The 23,167-nt window shown below is 38.3% G+C and overlaps 1 protein-coding gene and 1 pseudogene across 1 annotated transcript; both read right to left on the reverse strand.

The window, feature by feature from the left end:
• Nucleotides 1–9,561: 9,561 nt before the first annotated feature.
• On the reverse strand, nt 9,562–10,448 carry LOC101687343 (coiled-coil domain-containing protein 169-like). The gene has a single exon (XM_013050007.2). The coding sequence runs from the start codon at nt 10,330–10,332 to the stop codon at nt 9,688–9,690; it is 645 nt and encodes a 214-aa protein (XP_012905461.1). The 5' UTR covers nt 10,333–10,448; the 3' UTR covers nt 9,562–9,687.
• Nucleotides 10,449–11,319: 871 nt separating this feature from the next.
• Nucleotides 11,320–12,122, reverse strand: LOC101687046 (annotated as a pseudogene).
• Nucleotides 12,123–23,167: the final 11,045 nt, after the last annotated feature.

Here is a 23,167-nt window from a genome sequence, read left to right on the forward strand (position 1 = left end):
AAACAATAATAATAACCAAGGTACACATTTCATTTCTTAAAATATATGATTCCTGGCTCTTGGAAAAGACACTCAACAGAACTTCTGTGTCTCTAGTAGGTCCCAAATAGCCTCTTTAACTAAGAGACATAATGGTCTTCTCAAACAATTCCTTTTCAAATTTCAGTCTCTATGAGTCTCTATCTCACCCCAGGCCTTAACCAATCTTTATAAATTTTTGATCTTGCTCTATCCCATGGGGATTGGAGGCCAAATCCAGGGTGCATATTCTCCTAGGACCGTTAACCATAGATTGTCCCATAGGCAGGTCAGCTGCTCATCTGATATATAACCCATTTGAACCTAAACTTCCACCCCAAATAAAAAGCCCATTAAGTGTAGCTACATACTGTGCCGGTGATTGTAGTCTTATTACCACAGGTCTGGATACTTTCATTTGTTTATAATCCGGAGGCCCAACTGCCCAAGTAAGCCATTGTTTCAACCAAACATGGCAAATGCTAAGACCCACATCAATCCGAGTAGGTAACCCCTTAAAAAGGATACCCCAAGGGACGCCTGGGTGGCTCCGTTGGTTGGACAGTTGCCTTCCGCTCGGGTAATGATTCCAGGGTCCTGGGATGGAGTCCCACATCGGGCTCCTTGCTCAGCGGGGAGCCTGCTTCTCCCTCTGCCTCTGCCTGCCGCTCTGTCTGCCTGTGCTCCCACGCTCTCTCTCTCTCTAACAAATAAATAAATGAAATCTTTAAAAAAATTAATTAAAAAATAATAAAAACAAAAAAAAATACTTAAAAAAAAAAAAGGATACCCCCAAGTCCCTAGATGACATTGCCCTGGTCTGGAAACTTACTGCTGGAGATGACATCACTTCAGACAATATCACCTCAATCCAAGACCTCACCACTGGAGACGACTTCACCCTAGGTGCTAAGACTTCCAAACAGTATGCACGAACTGCCTCTCCTAAGGCATAAAATGGACACAGGACATTCTTGCTTTTCTTCCTTTGATATTAGGGATCCTATTATGTTCCTGAGCTCAGTGTCTGCAGAGCTCACGATCCTGCTATACTTCTTGCTCTTTGCTAAAATGTACACTCCTATACTCCCAGGTCTAAAGGGAAATCTGGTAGCAGCTATCGCTATCTGTGTCATTCTTAAAAGTATTGGTGATTATTGCGTTCCCCAGAAGACACCTGCTTCTTATCAGTAAACTTCTAAATCAACTAACTAAACTAAACTAACTAAATTTTTAGTAACAATATTTTTAGTAAAAAGTGCCTTTTACTACTCTCCTCCAGCTATCCACCACAATCTCCTGCCTTGCGTCTCTGACCATGACCACCACAACCACTCCTTCCCTTTAACTACACACAAATACCACTAATCTTTACCTAGGCTTAGCAGTTCATACCCTCCAATAACACAACTTCCAGGCCCACCACCTTAACATGAGCATATTTCTAACACACTTTACAACTCCACTAACATGTCGTTAGATACCTCCTAAGTTTCAAATCCACTTTCTTAGCTAAGGCCATAATAAGTAAGAAACCTAGTTATGCGCTGACCTACACGGATTCATCCCTTTACTTGTGTTCCCCCTTCTTCTTATTCCCATAATAAAATGTCTTTTCTCATTTGGGACAACTTGAGCCCTACTGCTGAAAACCTCTATTACCAGCACCCCAAAGTTTTCTTAATATGATTTCTTTTTAAAAGAAGATTTATTTATTTATTTTAGACAGACAGACAGGAGGGAAAGGGCAGAGGAAGAGGGAGAGAGAAGTTCCAGCAGACTCCCTGCTGAGGGAGAAGCCCCAACACAGGGCTCCATCCCATGACCCTGAGATCATGACCTGAGCTGAAATCAGGAGTTGGACGCTTAACTGATGAGCTACCCAGGCACCAGCCCCCCATCCCATTTTTAAATCTAGTATGGTCATCTGTTTTTATATAATTTACATTTAATATAATTAATATAATTATTGATTATAATATAAATATATTTATAATTGCCATTTTGCTATTTTATGTCTCGTGTTTTTTTTCTTCTATTTCTTCTTTACCTACATTTGCATGAGGTTGATATTTTGCAATTTCTTTTTTTTTTAAGATTTTATTTATTTATTTGACAGACAGAGATCACAAGTAGGCAGAGAGGCAGGCAGAGAGAGAGGAGGAAGCAGGCTCTCCATGGAGCAGAGAGCCCGATGGAGGGCTTGATCCCAGGACCCTGGGATCATGACCTGAGCCAAAGGCAGAGGCTTTAACCCACTGAGCCACCCAGGGGCCCCGATATTTCGCAATTTCTATTATCTCTATCTTATGTTTGCCTTGGGCTCAGTTTGCTTTAATTTTTATAGATTCTTAAGGCAAAAACTTAGATTATTGACTTGAGATCTTTCTTCTTTTCTCCTATAATGTCAAGCTATAATTTTCCCTCCATGCATGGTTTTAGCTCTACCTCATATATTTTTAACACATTGTGATTTGGTTTTCATTCAGTTCAAATTTCTTTCTAATTATCCTTGAGATTTCTTCTTTTACCTGTGGGTTATTAGAAATATATTGTTTAATTTGCAAGTATTTCTGGATTTCCTAAATTTCCTTCTATTATTGATTTCTTTTTTTTTTAAGATTTTATTTATTTATTTGACAGACAGAGATTACACGTAGGCAGAGAAGCAGGCAGAGAGAGAGGAAGGGAAGCAGGCCCCCTGCTGAGCAGAGAGCCCAATGTGGGACTTGATCCCAGGACCCTGAGATCATGACCTGAGCTGAAGACAGCGGCTTAACCCACTGAGCCACCCAGGCACCCCTATTATTGATTTCTAATGCCATTGTCATCAGATACATACATTGTATAATTTCAATTAATAAAATTTTTTTATTTTTAAAATTTTAATCCTTTTAAACCCATTGTAGCTTGTTTTATGGCCGAGGATAGGCTGTAAATGAAAACAATATTAGATGTTCCATGTACACTTGAAAATAAAATGTGTATTCTTTTGTTGTTGGATGGAATGTCCCCTAGATATCATTTAGAGTAAATTTTATGACAGTGTTGTTCAGGTCTTCTTTATCCTTGCTGATTTTTTTCTCTAATTGTTCTATTAATTGTTTTTTTTAAAAATTTTATTCAAATTCCATTAATTAACATATAGTGTATTATTAGTTTCAGATGTAGAGTTCAGTGATTCATCAGTTGCATAGAACACCCAGTGCTCATTACATCAAGTGCCCTCCTTAATGCCCATCACCTAGTTTCACCTCCTCCTCCCACCTACCTCCCCTCCAGCAACCCTCAGTTTGTTTCCTATAGTTAAGAGTCTCTTATGGTATGTCTCCCTCTCTGATTTTGTCTTACTGTGTTTTTAACTCCCTTCACCTATGATCATCTGTTTTGTTTCTTAAATTCCACATAGGAATGAAATCATATAATTGTCTTTCTCTGATTGACTTATTTTTGCTTAGCAAAATATCCTCTAGTTCCATCCATGTCATTGCAAATGGTAAGATTTCATTTTTTTTGATGGCTGAGTAATATCCCATTGTGTGTGTGTGTGTGTGTGTGTGTGTGTGTGTTTGTGTGTATGTGTGTGTGTGTATTTGTCACATCTTCCTTATCCATTTATCTGTCGATGGACATCTGGGTTCTTTCTGTATTTTGGTTATTGTGGACATTGCTGCTTGTTCTACTAATTATTGAGAGTAAGATATTAGAGATTATTCTCCCTTCAGTTCTATCAGGTTTTGTATCATTTATGTTGGGGCACCTTTGTCAGGTATGCATTTATAATTGTTATGTCTTCCTGATGAATTGACTCTTCCTCACTATAAAATGTCATTTTTTTCTCTAGTAATACTGTTTGTGTTAAAGTCTATTTTATATGATGTTACTTGTGGTAGGCAGTATTTTAAAGATGGCTACACAAGATTCCTGTTCTCTTCTTATTCATTCAGATACTAATCTGGATACTGTTATGAAGTGATCAATTTTCCAGATGTAATTAAAGCCCTAAGTCTGGGGCGCCTGGCTGGCTCAGTCAGTAGAGCATGTGACTCTTGATCCTGGGGTAGTGAGTTCAAGCCCCACATTGGGCATAAAGCTTACTTAAAACATATATTTTTTTTTTGAAAAAAACCCAAGTCAGTTAATCTTATACAAAGATCATCTAGGTGGAACTGACCTAATCAGGTGAACCCTGTAAACACAAAGGTTTTTTCTGGCTGGTGCTAAATTAGGTTGACAAAGATTCAATGCCCAAGAAAGATTTAAAGCTCTATTGCTTGTGGAAAGATAGTAGGGACCATGTGTCAAAGAAATGGGGACCTCAGTTTTATGGCTGCCAGGAATGGAATTTCTGCCAAAAACCTGAAGTTGAAAGCAGATTCTTTGAACTTCAGAGCAGATGCTTTTGTTTGTTTGTTTGTTTAGAAGCAGATTATTCCCTAGGGCTTCCAGATAAGAAGCCAGCCTGTCCAACACTTTGATTTTTCCTTTTTGAGTCCCTAAGCAGAGAACATGCCTGGACTTATGGCCTGTAAGACTGTGAACTAATAAATTGTTACTGTTTCAAGCTGCTAAATTTGTGGTCCTTTGTTACAAGCAATAGAAAACTAATGCCTTGGGATAGCTGCTCCAGCTGTCTTATGGTTACTTACAGTTTGCACACGGCATATCATTTTCCATTCTTTCAACCTATCTGTGCCTTGAATCTAAAGTATCTGTTCTAGACAGCCTACAGTTAGATCCTCTTTTTTTTTAAGTAGGCTTCCTACCCAGCATGGAGCCCAGCATGGGGCTGGAACTCCTGAGCCTGAAATCAAGACCTGAGCTGAAATCAAGTGTTGAATGCTTAACTGACACTGAGCCACCCACGTGCTCCAGATTCCATTTATAAATCTAGTCTGATCATCTATTTTTATTTTAATGTTTATTTCATTTACATTTAATGTAATTATTGATCATAATATAAATGTCATTATTTATAACTACCATTTTGCTATTTTCTATGTCTCATGTATTTTTCTCCTCTATTTCTTCCTTACTGTCTACTTTTGCACTAAACAGATATTTTCTAGTGTGCCATCTTAATTTTCTTTATTTACTCTAATTGTTGAATTATTTTCTTAGTGGTAGGTCTGGGAATTACAATATACATCTTAACCAAAAACAATACACTACACATTAGTCCTAACTTATTTCTGGTAGTATATAGAAGTGCTTTAATATTACTTCCTTTCCTCTCCCTTCCTTTGTGCTATTATCACATTCATCACTTTTTTATGTAAATCTACCAATATTTTAATAATTATTGTTTTATGCAGATGACTTTTAAATCAGTTGTGAGAAGGAAAGAAAAATATGTTTATGTTGTATTTTATGTTTTCCTATGTAATTACATTTACTGGTGTTTTCTTGCTTTGTGTGGGTTTGAGTTACAATTTCTCTTCAGCCTCACAAAGTTCCTTTTTTTTTAAATTAAAAAAACCCCTTTTTTGGGCGCCTGGGTGGCTCAGTTGGTTGGACGACTGCCTTCGGCTCAGGTCATGATCCTGGAGTCCCGGGATCGAGTCCCGCATCGGACTCCCAGCTCTTTGGGGAGTCTGCTTCTCCCTCTGACCTTCTCCTCGCTCATGTTCTCTCTCACTGTCTCTCTTTCAAATAAATAAATAAAATCTTAAAAAAAAAAACCCTTTTTTATTCTTTTTTTTAGCCTGATGAATTTCTAAAAATTTCTTATAAGGCAGGTCTGATAGCAATTAGTTCTCCTGGGCTTCCCCCCTCCCCGGGAATGTCTTTTTTTGTGGGGCCTTCAATTTTTAAGGATTATTTCGGTGGGTATAGGATTATTTTTTACTAGCAGTGTTATTGAGATATAAATCATATAACATACGATTAACTCACTTAAAGTGCTCAATGGTTTTTAGTATATTCACAGAGTTGTACAACCATCACCACCATTAATTTTAGAACATTTTCATCACCCCCAAAGAAACCCTGTAGCATTTGCAGTCACTCCCCATCACCTACCCTCTAGATAATTCATGTAAATGGAATTATGTCATATGTAGTATTTTATGACTGCCTTCTTTCACTTATTTTCAAGATTCATCCATGTTATAGCATATATCAGTACTTCATTTCTTTTTATTGCTGAATAATATTCCATTGTTTGGATACACTATGCTTTGTTTATCCATTTATTAGTTGATGCACATTTGGGTGGCTTCCACTTTTTGGCTATTATGAATAATGTTGCTATAATCATTCATGTACAGGTTTTTATGTGGACATAGGATTCATTTTTTAAAGATTTTATTTATTGGTGGGGGGAGCACAGAGGGCGAGTGAGAGGGAGGAGCAGACTCCCGGCGGAGCAGAGAGCCCAACATGGGGCTTGATCCCAGGACCCTGAGATCATGACCTGAGCCAAAGGTAGATGCCCAACTGACTGAACTACCCAGGCTCCCCTAGACATAGGCTTTAAATTCTCTTGGGTATATACATAAGAGTGGAATTTCTGAATCATATGATAACGCTATGTTTAACCTTATGAGGAACTGCCGAACTGTTTTCCAAAGTGGTTGCATCATTGTACTTCCCCACCAGCAGTGTGTAAGGATTCCTATTTCTCCACATCCTAGCCAATACTTGTTATTACCTGTCTTTTTGGTTGTAATATCATCTGTGTTTATAAATAGTATTTCTTGATATTTTGTAATACATTTAGACACTTAAAAATTTGAAATATACTAAATATTGTTTTACTGATTCTCTGCTTTATGAATTCTGAACTTTTAAAAAAGATTTTATTTATTTATTTATTTGAGAGAGAGTGAGAAAGCATGAGAGGGGGGAGGGTCAGAGGGAGAAGCAGAGCAGAAACTGAGCTCCCTGTTGAGCGTGGCTCAACCAGCTGAGCCACCCAGGTACCCATGAGTTCTGAACTCAAAAAATACTGGTATTTATCAATACATATTTCAGTATTAAACAAAGAAGGATCCCAAACTCTCATTTTTTTTTGATTATTGCAATAAATAATTGCACTTTCTTTTTAAAAAATTTATTTATTTATGACAGAGAGAGATAGCAAGAGAGGGAACACAAGCAGGGGGAATGAGAAAGGGAGAAGCAGGCTCCCTGCTGAGGGGGGAGCCCGATATGGGGCTTGATCACAGGACACTGGGACCACGATCCGAGCTGAAAGCAGACACTTAGTGACTGAGCCACCCAGGTGCCCCAATAATTGCACTTTCTTATAAAATCTTGCATGGCAAATTATCTTCAGAACTTAGAACTAGGGAATGAGGGCAAACTTTTTCACTACTTGTGTATTCCATCTACAAAACTAATGAGAGCTATGCAGCTCATTCCTTCTTTGTGCTGGCTGTTAGAAAGCTTAAAGCTAGAGTTTTGCTTAGTCACAAATTCTTGCAAAACTGTTTAACTTTTATTTTCATCTTCTATGTTGTGGATGTTGCTTTTATACCTCTAAATTTAGTGGCAAACTTTCAGAGGGAAATAAGGTATAAAGAAGTAAATAAACAAATGTTCAGTAAGTACCCTTGGTCCACACAGCAATCCCAAGGTGGTAGGGTAAATATTCCCAGCTCTATACATAATGAAATGAGGCAATAAAAAGTGATTTGCTGGGGCGCCTGGGTGGCTCAGTGGGTTAAGCCGCTGCCTTCGGCTTAGGTCATGATCTCAGGGTCCTGGGATGGAGTCCCACATCAGGCTCTCTGCTTAGCAGGGAGCCTGCTTCCTCCTCTCTCTCTCTCTCTCTCTCTGCCTGCCTCTCTGCCTACTTGTGATCTCTCTCTGTCAAATAAATAAAATCTTAAAAAAAAAAAGTGATTTGCTTATAGTCAGAAGCTTAGAAGTGGCAAAACTGATACCAGAATACGGATCTTGAAAGTCTCTCATTTCAGTCTTTTACACTACCTCATCAACATTCCATCATCATGTTTAAGAGACACTTTCTGATATCTGGAAAGTATTCAAAAGAAGCACCTATAGAACTAACACTTAAATGTGATAGATCCCCATGGGAAGCTGTTCAATAGACCATCACAGTGATTGAGATAATTTTAAATGTTCTTTAATTCAGTCCCTACAATGGCCTATCTCTGTATGATAGGGAAAAAACTACCTTTTTTATTCTTCAGTGATGATCTGTGATTCTATTTATTACTAATATTAAGATTATCAATTTGTTGCTAATGCTAAGAAAGATGGTATAAAACATAAAAATCTAGTAATTGTTTGATAATATGGGCCATGGTATCTGGTATCTGCAGTTAGCTTAATTAAGAATAGGAGACAATATTTCCAAACAACTCCAATCTAAAGTAATTTATAGGAATTGACTTTATATTTCACTGCATTATATTTTATAGTCATATAAAAATTATTTGGCTATATGGAATTTATGCATTCTCCTTAAAGAAAGTGAATAACTATTGAGATAGTTATAGAAACGCATTTGGTATTCATTACTAGTATACTGAATAGAATTTAGGTTTTAGTGCCAGATACAATGTGAGAACGCCATTAGCTAAAAGTTACACTGACCATTGGGTGATTTCTGGGAATTTAAATTCACTTATGAAGTTGAGCATATAAATTATATGTGGATTGCAGATCTATGTAACAATTACAAAAACAGTCTAAACATGAATAGGAGAATTTAATAAATTTTCTAGAAGAACTGTCTCCTATCCTCATTCTATCTCCACTTCTAGACTTGAGTGTTGTGGACACTGGCCAAGTTTGGTCCAACAAATGAGCTCATTACTATGAATTAATAAGCATCACAAACATGACTTAATTCACTATGTGCTAAGTGACAGGACCCTGTAGTTGAATACATATTCATTTTCTAGAACGGTAAGAAGCATTAGAAGTTGCCTCAGTCATTTTATAGGTACAAGAAATAAAGATGAGGTGAAGGGGCTTTCCCCAAATCTCATAAGTTCATGGCAGAGTGGGGACTATAACCAAGCTGATTCCCGATTGAAAGCTATTTCCTCAATACCATGATACTTCAAGCCACAGTTTAAAATGCAGTTGATTTGCAGCCTTGTTTAAGCTTTGCGCTTAAAAAAATGAACATGATACAGCCTAAAATAGCAAAAAGTTTTGGTGAATTCATATTTTTTAAAAGAATATTATTTGTTTATTTATTTTTAAGTGGGTTTAATGCTTTAACTCATGACCCTGAGATCAAGATGAGAGCTCAGATCAAGAGTCAGACGCCCAACTGACTGAGCCACCCAGGCGCCCCAAGCTCACATTTTTAGATTACGGCCGACTAGAAACCAAATACAATAGCAATGTTACCTATCAAAGCATATCATGGAGAGGTTATTAAAAAGAAAATATAATGATGATAACCTTCACGTTCTCTAGGACTTTTTAAGAATCACAAATTGTTATTAGATATATTAGAGTCACTAAAATTATTTTCTAGAGTAATTTTTGAAACTAAACTAGATTACTAAAAAATTACTTTCATGCGGAAAAAGGAACAAACAGCTGGAAGAGGAGCTAAAGAAGTTTTAATAGCTTTTTAAAAAAATCTATTTCATTCCCTGAAAAATGCACTAACTCGAACTTCACAAGTTGACTATTACATATGAATAAAGGGAAGAAATAGAAATACATCCAGTTCTGGAATCATGGATTGAGTTTTGGAAGATGGTTTGGTTTTGTGATCTTTTTTGCTGGTCCTTTCTTGGCATTTACTATCTTCTGATTAGCTGGATTATGTCTTCCTGCTTTCACGTGATTATCTTTAATTCTATGAAGTTGATCCATCTGTTGCCTTTTAGAAACTTGGTGTGAGCCAGAGATGTGAGACATTTCAGCTAGGTATGCGCGGCGTTCATCATTGGTTTTGTGGTAAGCTCTTGACTCTTGTTCCAGTCTAAGGGCACAGTTTTTCACTTGATTTTCAAGACTCCTTTTTTCTTTTTCTAGCTGTTTAAGTAATGTATTTAAGGATTCCACTGGCATTCTCTCATAGACACGAATAGAAGCTAGTCTATCTGAAGGATTTCCATGGATTTTTTCCATTTTCTCTTTGAGAATAACAATTTGCTTTTCTAGTTGAACATTCAGTTCAAGTTGCGCTTCATAACGGGTTTTCCATTCACCACCTTCATTGTGAGTATTGAGTTTGGCTTCCAGGTCCACTATCTTGTGTCTTATTTCAAGTATTGAGAGCTGTACCAAGTCTTTCATATGGATTTCTTCCAATAACTCCAGTTTAAGGCGATCAGTGCTCATACCTTCAAAGTTGTCCCCTCTACCGTCCCCCATGGTGGCAGGTCAGAGACCTCCCACACCCTTCTCCTCAGCACAACTTACAGCAGAATCCCTGAAGGGACACCCAGAAGCTGGGGAGGAGAAAGTGTTGTTATGAACTGTTGCCACAGTGACCTGACTCCTAGAATTCTTGGTGGAGTTTTCTCCCCAAGCACTTTGAATATGTCATAATACCACCTTCTTTTCTCCATTGTTTCTAATGAGAAGTCAGCCGTTAATCTCATTGTGGTTCACATGTGATTTTCCTCTTGCTATTTTCAGGTTTTCTCTTTGGCTTTCCCTCTCTAGCTATAAAGATCTGTGAATTTGTTCTACTCAGAATTCATTAAACTTGGATGTAGATTGGGTGTAGGGCATTAACTTGGATGCTGTGATTAATGCTTTTCATTAGATTTGTGGTTTTCACTCATTATTTCTTCATGTACTTATGCCCCCCTTTCCTCCTCTTCTCCTCTGGAACTCCCATTATGCATATGTGGTGTGTTTGATGGTGTCTCTCAGGCCTTTGAGGTTCTTTAGTTTTCTTCTTCTTTTTTTTTTTTTTACATGTTATTTCTTTAGATTGGATAGTATCTATTGATCTACCTTTTAGTTTACTAATTCTTTCTTCTATCAGCTCAAATCTGCTTTTGAGTCCCTTGAATGAATTTTTCAATTCAACTGTACCTTTTAATTCTAGAATTTTTATCCATTTCTTTTTTATAATTCATATCTCTTTGTTAATGTTCCCTATGTGATAAGCCATTGTCATTACACATTCCTTTTATTCTTTAAATAAGGTTTATTTTAGTTTATATTTTTAATAGCTTATTTGAAGTTCATATGTACTGAATCTATCATGGAGGCCCTCCTGCAGATAATTTGTATAAGCTGCTTTTCCCCCGTGTATGGGTTACACCTTGTTTCTATGTATGTATGTATTTATCTATTTATAAAGAACTTTTTATTACTTCTATGTAAAGAAAATTCGACAGCATCCACTCAGCCTAGTTTGGTAGCCAGTTCTTTAGCCTTTGCCTTTTCTATCTTGGCATTGAGAGACATCAACTTTGGAACCAGGACATTGCCTTCCCAATGACAATATATCTCATTGTATCTGTCATTGTAATTGGTCTTGATGGCTTCCACTGGCTTAACCAGAGCTCCCTTGTCTTCTGAGTTAACCTGTGTGAAGGCAATAGTAGTGTAGGTCTTCCTGTCGACCAGATGCCCCAGTATGGCCTTCCCCTTGATAATGCAGTAGGGAACTCCAACTTACAAAATAGGGCAGGCAGGAAGACAACCAGCTCAGTGGGATCCACATCATGTGTAATCACTACCAGCTGAGCCCTCTTGTTTTCCACTAAGGTGGTGACAATATTAATCCCAGCTCGAAGGTCAGGCAGCCTCTTACTGGGGACATCCACTTTGCCAGCAGCTGTCTTCTCACCCTGGGCCAACAATCTCTGCTTCTTCTGCTTTGTCTCTGGTCTGTATTTGTGGGCCAGCTTAAGTCGTTGAGTGGCGGTTTGAAGGTTCAAGGCCTGGGCGAACTTGTTAATCACTGGAGGCACTTTCAGATGTTTCTAGAAAATAACCCTTTGCCACTCCAGCCACATGTAGTAGGGCCATTTGACAAAGTGGGTGAAATCCCTTTGTGGCTGGATGTCCTGTCCAATGCCAAAATTCTTGGGCTTTTTCTCAAACAGGGGATCGACCACCTTCTTGGCCTCCTTTTTCTTCAAAACAGCAGGGGCCGGGGCCGCCACCTTCTCCTTCACCTTCTTTCCTTTCAGCATCTTGGGTGTCTGGAGGAGAGCTATTTTTATTTTTTATATTGCACTATGTTCCTTTGTTTTTGCTTAGTGATATGCTTGGATTAATTATGTAGTGTCCATCTCCCCTGTGGTGTGTGACAACTGGAATCTTTGCTCAGTTTTTTGCTGTTGCTGTTGTTGTTAACATTCTTGTTCTTAATTTTTAAGCCTAGCCACCTAGGTTTCACCCTTGGGTCATGATAGCTTGTGATCAATTATTTGTCAGAGATTTTGCTCAAACACTTTGAGCCAACAAGGTTTCCACCCTTTCCCAGGGAATGTATGCATGTGTTGGTACACTCATTCTAAGTTCAGGCAGTTTACAAGTCTTCCCTGATTTTTACTTTCTGTTTATATAAGGCCTAAGTTCGGCCATCTCTGATCTCCCTTGAGCATATGTGCAGCCCTTTGTATGCATACAGCCTTCCAGATCCTCCAGAATATAGTCTATTCTATCTAATATTCATATAGCTGTCCTGACATATTTTGAAAAGATGTTTATGTATTTATGACAGAGAGAGTACATGCATAAGCAGGGGTTGGGGGAGAGGGAGAAGCAGGCTCCATGCTGAGTGGGAGACTGACATGGGGCTTAAACCCAGGACCCCGATATCATGACCTGAGTCAAAGGCAGACAATCGACTGAGCCATCCAGGTGCCCCCATTTTTAACCATTTTGTACTCTTACATTTAAAATGTATCTCTTGTGGGGTGCCTGAGTGGCTCAGCCAGTTAAGTGGCTGGCTTTGGCTCAGGTCGTGATCCCAGGGTCCTGGGATCGAGCTCTGTGCTGGGCTCCCTGCTCGATGGAGAGCCTGCTTCTCCCTCTGCCTGCTGCTCCCCCTGCTTTTGCTCTCTCACTCTCACTCTATCTCAGATAAACAAATAAAATCTTTAAAAATAAAATGTATCTCTTACAAGCAGCATATGGTTGATTTTTTTCATACAGTTGGATTGTGTCTTTGTTTGTTTGTTTTTTAAGTAAGCTTTATGCCAAACGTGGGGCCTGAACTCACAACCCAGAGATCAAGAGTTGCATGCTCTACTGAATGAGACAGCCAAGCACCACTGGACCATTTCTTTAATTGGGACATTAGTCTAATAATATTTCATGTTAATTATTGGCATATTTAGATTTATGTCTGGCATCCTCTTTGTTGTCTATTTATTATACCTGTTCTTTTCTTTCTTTCTTGTCTTATGTACTTTTATATTTATGAAGTTTGTTTTAGATAAACTTTTTATTTTGGAATACTTTAAGGTTTACAGAAAAGTTGCAAAGATAGTACAGAAATTTCCTGTAAATCCCTCACCAAGGTTCAATCTCCCCTAAATTTCAATTTTCCTGAATGTTCTCATTTGTTGTTATTAGGAAATGAACATTTCTACATCTTTATTAACTAACCTTCAGATTTTATTTGAATTGTAATAGTCTAAATAGTCTGCTTCAGGATGCTGTCTATAATACCACATTGCATTTAGTTGTTATATGCCTTTAGTCTCCCCTGATATGTGACAGTTTCTTAGTCTTTGAATTTCATGACTATAACAGTTTTGAGCAGAATTTGTCAGGCATTTGGTAGAATGTCCTTCAATTTGGGTTTGTCTCATGATTAGATTAGGTTATGGGGTTTGGAGAGAGTGCACCACAGAGATGAAGTGCATTTCTCATCACATCATATCAGAGGGTGCCTGCTAACAAAATGACTTATCACTGGTCATATTAACTGTGATTAAGATGTTATCTGCCAGGTTACTTCACTATAAAGTTATTATGTTTTCCCCTTCCCATACTGCATTCTTTAGAAGTGAGCCATTAAGTATGTCATGTTTTTTTATTATTCTATTTTCCATCTTTAGTTTACTGGTAATACGTTCTTTTATTATTCTTTTAGTTGTGAACCTAAAAATTACATGGATTTTGACTAGAACCTACCTGCAATTACTACTTTTACCACTGCTTAATGTAAGGACCTTTCAATCCTCTAACTCATTTTATTCCCTTATAAATTGAGCTGCTGTTGTGTGCTATTATTGTCATGAATTTTAATTCATCATGTTTTTTAAAACATCATAAGACATTAAAAGTGTTTTGAAACAGGGGTGCCTGGGTGGCTCAATCATTAAGCGTCTGCCTTTGGCTCAGGTCATGATCCCAGGATCCTGGGATCAAGCCCTGCATTGGGCTTCCTGCTCAGCGGGAAGCCTGCTTCTCCCTCTCCCACTTTCCCTGCTTGTGTTCCCTCTCTCACTGTGTCTCTCTCTGTCAAATGAATAAATAAAATCTTAAAAAAAATACTTTGAAACGATCTCAAACCTATGGAAAAGTTTTAAGTACAGTACAAAGAAATTTTTGCCTAAAACTTTTTTTAAAGGAAAGGTTTTATTTATTTATTTGTCAGAGAGAGAACACAAGCAGAGGGACAGGCAAGCAGAGGGGGAAGCAGGCTCCCTGCTGAGCAAGGAGCCTGATGCAGGACTCAATCCCAGGACCTTGGGATCATGACCTGAGCCAAAGGCAACCACTTAACCAACTAAGCCACCAGGCATCCCAGTAGCCTGAACCTTTTATGAGTAAGTAAGTGACATGATGCTCAATCATTTCAAAATAGTTCCATGTGTATTTCTTAAAAAAACAAAGGTCGTTCTCTTAAAAAAAAACTGTAACATAACCATCAAGTCAGAAAATTAACACTGATATATCACTATTATCCAATACTCAGATACCAATTCAAGTTTTGCCAACTTGCCAATAATGTCCTTTATAGCCAAAGAATCTAATTCAGAATGAAGCATTGCATTTGGTTGTCATGTCTGTTTAGTCTGTAATCTACAATAGTTACTCTTTCCTTGACTTCTATTACATTGACACTTAAAGATTATAGCCCAGTTATTTTGTAAAATGTCTCACAACTTGTGTTTATCTAATGTTTCCTCATGATTATATTTGTTTATAAGTTTTTGGCAGGAATACACAGAAGTGATACTTTGTTCTTTCATTGCATTAAGTTGATGTCTTCCATGCTTCTCCACTGTAGGGTGCTTCTTCTTAACTTTGCAAATAATAAGTATTTTGTGTACAGGTACTTTGAAACTGTCTATCTATATATCTGTATATGTATATCTATCTCTAGTTCCTCATCAAACTTTTCATTCATATTAGTATGGACTCATGACTTCCTACTTTATTCAATGGGTTTTAAGTCATTACTATCCTTATTTACTATGATGCTCAAATTTAGCTAATGGGAGCCCTTTGAGGGCTCTGTGTCCTTTTGATATTTCCCCCATTATTCTTCGAGCACCTCTTTACTTTTAGGGACAAAAAGATTAAAACTCCTCTTATACATTCTGTGCCCCGGTCGTGGGATTAACCTTTTCTACAAGGATCCTTGGTTCCTTTTAATGGAGAATGGTATTTAGAAACCAAGATCTGGGCCCTGGGTATGCTCACTGTCATTAGGGTTGTTATGGACTGAATGTTTGTATCCCCACAAAATTCATATGTTTGAAGCCCTAATTGCCAATGTGATGGTATTTGGAGATGAGGCCCTTAGGATATAATTGGGTTTAGACAAGGCCATGAAGATGGAAGATCAGTGCCCTTTCAAGAAAAGTGAGAGACCAGAGCTCTCTCCGGCATATGAGGGTACCATGAGAGGGTGGTTATCTTCAAAACAGGAAGAGGCTTCTCACCAGAACATGACCACGCTGGCACTCTGATCACAGATTCCCAGACTTCAGAACTGTGAAAAATAAATTTCTGTAGTTTAAGCCCTCTGGTCTATGCCATTTTGTTATAGTAATCAGAGCTGACTAAGATAAGTGTGCCCCTGCTCCTAGGCCCTTTTTGTAGATTAAAAGGGGAAACATGGCTCCCAATTTTTCTTAATATAATTCTTCTATAGGCAGTTAGTCGTCTATAGCTGTAATTCTCCATTACATTTAATTTCATGAATATATTAGTTACAATTATTTTAAAGTCTATGTCTGAGAACTGCTAATATCTAGATTTTCTGTGGCTCCGTATCTATTGTCTATTTTTCTCCTTCTTTTGTTTTTTTTTTTTTTTTTTTTTTTTCAGTAGAATCCATGGAGCCCAGTGTGGGGCTTGAACTCCCAACCCTGAGATCAAGAACCTGAGCTGAGATCAAGAGTCAGACACTTAACTGACTGAGCCACCCAGGTGGCCTGTCCTTATTTTCTCTTGATTTTTCAGTCAGTTTTAGTCTTTTTGTATGCTTTATGATTATTGATTGAGTGAACCATATATTGAACCATATAAAAAGTTGAGATAATTTGAGGTTCTGGCTGATGCTATTTTCCTCCAGAGGGGATTTATTTTTTACTCTGGCAAGCACTCAGGGTAGGGATAAATCACCTTCATCTGATTAGAAATTGGGACTAGGCTTCCGTTTTTATGAGGGCTGAGCTTTTCCTCATTCTCTCTTACTCTTGGGTTGTGGTCTTTTGGGGGATTCAGCTGAAAGTTTGTGGTATTTACCAGGGCTTCTCCTTCATGGGCACTCAACTCCATTTTCCCTTTCTCAGTTTCATTAGACTTCTGAAAGCTTTTCTCAACTTCTCAGACTCTTAAGCAGTATTTTCTGCATTGTGTGTGTGTAGGTTTTTTTTTTTTTTTTTTTGCTAAGGTACTTAGCTTCTCATTCCACAGATTTCAAATGGCCAAATGGCTTAAAGCAAAAATGCAGCCAGATGTCTGACTCACATCTCTCCTCTCTCCCCCTCCCTCTCTTTCCTCCAGAATCTTGGTCTGTCTCAATTTCTTGCTGCCTTGATGGTCCTTCAATGTGACTAAAAATGTTTTTATGTGTTCAGCTTTTACACTTGCTCTCAATGGGATGGATAGTCTGAAACAAGTTAGTCTGTCATTGACAAAATCAGATATTGATTTAAACTCATAAACGATCACTCTGGCTTTTGTGTGAAGAGTTAAGATGGGCTGAGAAAGGAAATAGGGAGACCAAGTAGGAGGTTTGATAAGATGATGGTGTGGATAAATGTGAAAACAGAGATGTACAGAAACAGACATAAATTGGGAAGTAGGGGTGAGACAGACAAGGGAGAGGGAAATGTAGAACAGTAATGTCTTCATCTTACAAAGTGGGCAGTTAGGAGAAACTACCTATAGTTTATCAAACAGGAAATGTAAGTTTATGCATATTATTTAAAGTGGAAAAGAGGGGTGCCTGGGTGGTCCTGTCAGTTGAGCAGCCAACTCTTGATTTCAACTCAGGTTATGATTTCAGGATCCTGGGATGGAACCTTGCATTGGGCTCCATGCTCAACACAGTCTGCTTAAAATTTTCTCTCCCTCTCCCTCTGCCCCTGCACCTGCTCCCTCTCCCCCCACCAAATGAAAACATAAATAAAATCTCCTTAAAAAGGCAAAAAAGACAGCAATTTGAGGATATAAAAATAATGTTAAAACTATATTGAAAGGGATGGATGGGAGGTGTGAGTGGTGGGAGTGAGCTTAATCCTTATCTCTCATAGCATTATTTAGTAGATGATGCCAAGAAATATAGAGGAGGGGAGAAATTTGAAGAGCTTTTAGGAGGTAAAATTTATAAGTCTTGGTGATTGATTCAATTTAATGAATAAGGGGGAGGGAGGACACAAAGCTGATTTGCAGATTTTCTAGCTTGAGTGATTGGGTGAATGTGGTATTACAACTGAGGAAGGAATATAGAGGAACATCTAGTTCAAGAGAGAAGATGATACATTCAGTTTTAGCTGTATGCCAGACATTGTGGTCAAGATGTATAGTAAGTACCCACACATGGGCAAATGTTCTTACCACAATAAAATTAAAAATGAGAAATTAACAAGAAAACCACCACAACAAAAGAATCTGGTCACTTCGAAATTTAAAATGACTAGCCTAAAAACTCTTGGGTTAAAGTGGAAATGACACAAATAAACTGTTTATGAATAAATGATAATTATAGCATAAAGAGGAAAGAACATGTACTGATGTTGTTATGGATTAATGTCTTTCTTAGTAGACCTCTACTATAGATTGAATGTTTTTGTCCCCCACAGATTCATAGGTTGAAACTTAACCCCCAACGTGATGATATTAGTAGGTGGGGCCTTTTAGGAGGTTCTTAGGTCCTGAAGACTCTCATGAATAAGATTAGTGCTCTAATGAGAGACCCAAGAGAGCTCCTTTGCCCCTTCCATCATGTGAGGACACATTGAGAAGAAATCAACTGTCTAGGAAGAAGTTTCTCACCAGACATTAAATATGTTGTGGCTATGAGTTTGAACTTCCCAGCCTTCGGAACTGTGAAAAATAAATGTTTGTTGTTTATAGGCCCCCCCTCCCTGCTATGGTATTTTGTTATAGCAGCGTGAACAGACTAAGACAATTTCATTGACAGCTGTAGTCAGGATTCTGATACATAGACTAGGCAGTTAAGATGAGCCTCAGCCATTTTGTGGTGCTAAGTGGGGCTTGTATTTGTGTGACAGTGCCATATATTTCATTTTGTCTTGCATTCATTTATAACTCTGGGAACTCTCTCCCCCAATACCACAGTATAAATTAGCTTCATATTCTAATAGAATTTGGAAATGTTGATATGCTCAAACTATAGTATTCCAATGTTTCCATAGTAACTAATGCACACCAAGGGGAAAAGATTGAGAATAAATGAGAATAGCATTTTAACAAAATAAGTGAGGGGCAAAGAGGCTTTAGACATGTGATTACCTCTTATTTAGGAATATGAAGATATTCATCTCTTTAATAATGGGGTTATAAAAGTTGTTACAATGAAACTTGTCAGTAGCCATTTGCATTCCATTTTTTTCCATAATCATCACCATCAAAAGCATTTAAATGCTCCTTTGCCCCGCAAAACTGGATAGTGTGAGTTAAAGGGACGTAGTTGCCATTCTCTTGTGAATTTGAAATCAGGATAGGACAGGTTAGGCCAATGTTCATATTCCAGCCTGCCTGGCAGAGCTTTGTCTTAGTGGATATTAGGTGGAGTGGGGATTCAAAGCATCCTGTTCAATTCTGTGGAATTTGTTTGCTTTGGTGCAAGACTTTGCTAAAAACTTAATATTCTCCTGGTTAGAGACTGCCTATATGGAGTTCTCCTGTTCCTCCTTTCCTATCCCACCAGCTGATTTTTTCCATTCCTCGCTGACACCCTTCTTCCTCTTCCCCCAAATGCATTCTATACACCAATCCCACTAATTCCAAAGCAATCAGTTTGCTTTGCCTCTTGGCCAGTTCTAAATGTTTGTATATACGTGGGCAGATACATCTCCTACATATATGTTTAATAACCTATAAAATATAAAACTCTCCATTACTGTGAATTCAGTTGTTATGGACTGAACTCCCCCCACTCCATTCATATGTTGAAGCCTTAACCTGCAATGTGACTGTATTGGAGACAGAGCTTATGAGGAGATAATATAGGTTAAGTGAGGCCATAAGGGTGGAAGAGAGCCCTCACCAGGAACTGAACTGGCTGGCACCTTGATCTGGGAATTCTAGCCTCCAGAACTGTGAGGAAATCAATTTCTGTGTTTAAGCTACTCAGTCTATGTATTTTGTTATGGCAGTCTTAGCAGACAAATATATCAATGTACACGCACAACCAATAAAGCTGTTATCAGATAGAAACAGACTTTGCAAGGGTGAAGAGATGACTTTTTCATTTTAGAATAACAGAGATTAAATTTCCACAGATAAATATAATAACCAATGGGATGTCTATTCAACCCAGAACAGAAGCACACAGAAGAATACTGAGAATCTCAAGGTCGTTATATTGCCTGGTTTAGCCGATTCAGCTTTGCCTGCCTGATTCCTTCCTCATTTAGAAGAGTCGTTAAGAAATACATTTGCAAAACATACTCATGTCACCTTTTGAAAGTCTCCAGCTCACCTGCTGTGCAAATTAATTTAGAACAGAAGCAAAATGTGCTAGGAGGTGTCAGTAGGGTGAGGTTCATCAATGGGAACTAAAGTCAATTTCCTGGAGTGGCCAGGGGCAGATACACCAGATTGATGACCCTTTACCTTGTATGGCCAGAGGTCTGGTAGACATCCTTGAATTCAGAAGGGCCTTACAGATCAGATAAAAAAGAGTATATCTTCATAGGAGAGACTCAGTCTGAACAAGGGCCATTTTCACGTTTTTGTTTTGTTTTAAACTTACGACATTTGATATTACAGTCACTGGGGAAATGAGAAAAATTTGAGGAAATGGAGTTCTCAATAAAGCATTTTTTCATCCCGAGGGATTTGGTATTCATCATTATCGCATCCAAACCAAAATAAGGCAGAGAACTATTTATTCCCAGATAAAATGGTCTTCTCTTGTCATCTAGAACACAGAGTGCTTAAAGCTCCTGGTCAATCAATTATATATTACATTAAAATGTAAATAAAATTTTGTCACTGCATTTTTTCAGCCCTCCAGTTATTTTTAAAAGTGTTGCTTTAGGGAGGTATAGGAACACTATAGTTTAGGTCAATTTTCTTCTGCCTATTTCCATGTAATTTAAAGACAGTCATATCAATAAAGAACATATCATTGCAGACAATTTCTTTTTAGTATTTTTCTCGGTGTGGGATTCAGTGTCTAACAGATTGCCAGGATATATATTTAATACCTCAGTTTTGAATATAAAAAAACAAGATATTTTCACATCCATTTGTAGCTGGGTAGAAGTTTGGCTTAAGATAGAAATATTGTAGTTTTGTACAGTATGTGGACATAAAAAATAATTAATACAAATACTATAGTTTCATATAGTATGCTGACATAAAAATTAATATTTTTGTACAACTAATTTTTGCACATGGAGCAAAATTCCAAAGTTATAAAAGCATATACACTGAAAATTAGATCTCTCGCCTACCTTTATCTCTAAGTTCTCCAGTTTTCATCTCTGAGGGCAATCAGTGTTACTAGTCTCCTGTGTTTCCTTCTGTAGATATTCCAAAGTGCATTGATTCTGGAATAGTATCTTTTCCCTTCCCTAGCAGGTTCTCAGTACCTGGAAGCATGAAAATATTGCTCATTGAGGTCAAAACTAATGTTCTGAGCAATAGTATGAAACAGTGACTGCCCTTGATTCTTCTTACAACCCTCCTAGGAAACCATATTCCCAAAGCAGATCACCAGACATTTGTCTACACCACCTCTTTTTTTTAAAAAAAGATTTTTTTATTTATTTATTTGACAGAGATCACAAGTAGACAGAGAGGCAGGCAGAGAGAGAGGAAGGGAAGCAGGCTCACGGCTGAGCAGAGAGCCCAATGCGATGCAGGACTTGATCCCAGGACCCTGAGATCATGACCTGAGCCGAAGGCAGCGGCTTATCCCACTGAGCCAGCTAGGCACCCCTCTACACCACCTCTTAACTGGATGTAACACTACCACAGACACATTTCTCATGAACATACAGTAGTCAAAACACCTAGTAGATCCATACACTAGATATTTACTTAGTGGTGTGTGTGGAAAAGTAGGTGCTTTTGGTAGGTCGTTGAGCAAGGAAGGGGTTCTGTTTTTATGCAAGATGGAACCAATGAGAAATTATTCCCTCTTTTCCAGGGAATGGAGATTTCATGAGAGAGGTAAAAGAAGAAAGAAATCTTGGCTGGAAGGTACAGAAAAGGCATTCCAGCATGAGTTGTGATTTGGGAGAAATCTTGGAATTGGGGTTTGGTATAAAAGAATGAAGGGAGTATTGCGTGTTAATTTGTGGAGAGCAGAAGGGATGAATTAGACTGGTAGTAAGAGACCATGAGGTGCGAGTGAGGTAATGTGGGATGAATGGCCATTTGCATTTGTGTATATTGTGTAAGAATCTATGGACAGAAGTCATGTTGCTAGCAATGCCATCAGAACTATCATTCGGTCCAGAATTTTCCTCTAACAAAGGCACCAAAGTGTGGATTGTAGCATAACATGGTAGTTTTTCTACATTAAGTTCTTCCTGGAGGTTCATTCTATTAGCTAAACAGCCATAACTTTCCTTAATAACTTGTTATGGCACTACCATCCACACAATTGTGTAAAAGGATTTCTCAAGCTCACCACTATTGACATTTTGTGGGGTGCTGCGCTGTGCTCTGTAAGATATTTAGTGGTATTCCTGGCCCTGACCCACCTGGTGCCTGTAGCACTCTCTCCAAATTTGAGAAGAAAAATGTCTAGACATTGGCAAATATCCCTTGGAGGACAAAATTGCCGTGGATGGAGAACAAGTAATATAAAGCCTCATGAACCTATATTCTTTTTAAAAAATTTTACTTATTTATTTGACACACAGAGATCACAAGTAGGCAGAGAGGCAGGCAGAGGGAGAGAAGGGGGAGGAAGCAGGCTCCCTGCCGAGCAGAGAGCCCGATGCGGGGCTCGATCCCAGGACCCTGAGATCATGACCTGAGCCGAAGGCAGAGGCTTAACCCACTGAGCCACCCAGGCGCCCCAAACCTATATTCTTTTGTTCTGTAACACCCCTTTTTAAAAATTAGCATTTAAGATTATTTACTGAAATAATACATTCATGTAGATAAAATAATAAATAGTACCAAAGGACTTATAATAAAAAGCATCTGCCTCCTGTCCCATTCCTCCTCACCTGTATTTCCATCCCTGAGGTCTACCTCTTTTAAACTGTTTCTGGTTTGAGTTTTTCTCATGTTCCTGCCGTATCCATCTACCTGTTTATCCATTCATTCAGAGCACATATTCATTGAACACACTGTCTGCTAGGGCTGCCGTAACAAATAGCACAGCCTGGGAGGCTTAAAAAGCATAAATCTATTCTTTCATAGTTCTGGAAGCTGGAGGTCCAGGATGAAGATTCTGGCATGCTTGTTTTCCTCTGAAGGCCATCTGGGGATCTGTTCCAGGCCTTTCTCCTGGCCTTGCAGATGGTCACCCTCTTGCTGCCTCTTTATGTGATTGTCCCTCTGTGTATTTGTACCCCTGGTGTCTCTTCCTCTTGTTATAAGGATACCGGTCATACCG

Source organism: Mustela putorius, unplaced genomic scaffold, assembly GCF_011764305.1.
Source record: "Mustela putorius furo isolate JIRA1106 unplaced genomic scaffold, ASM1176430v1.1 tig00003899_pilon_pilon_pilon, whole genome shotgun sequence".
NCBI classification, from domain to species: domain Eukaryota; kingdom Metazoa; phylum Chordata; class Mammalia; order Carnivora; family Mustelidae; genus Mustela; species Mustela putorius.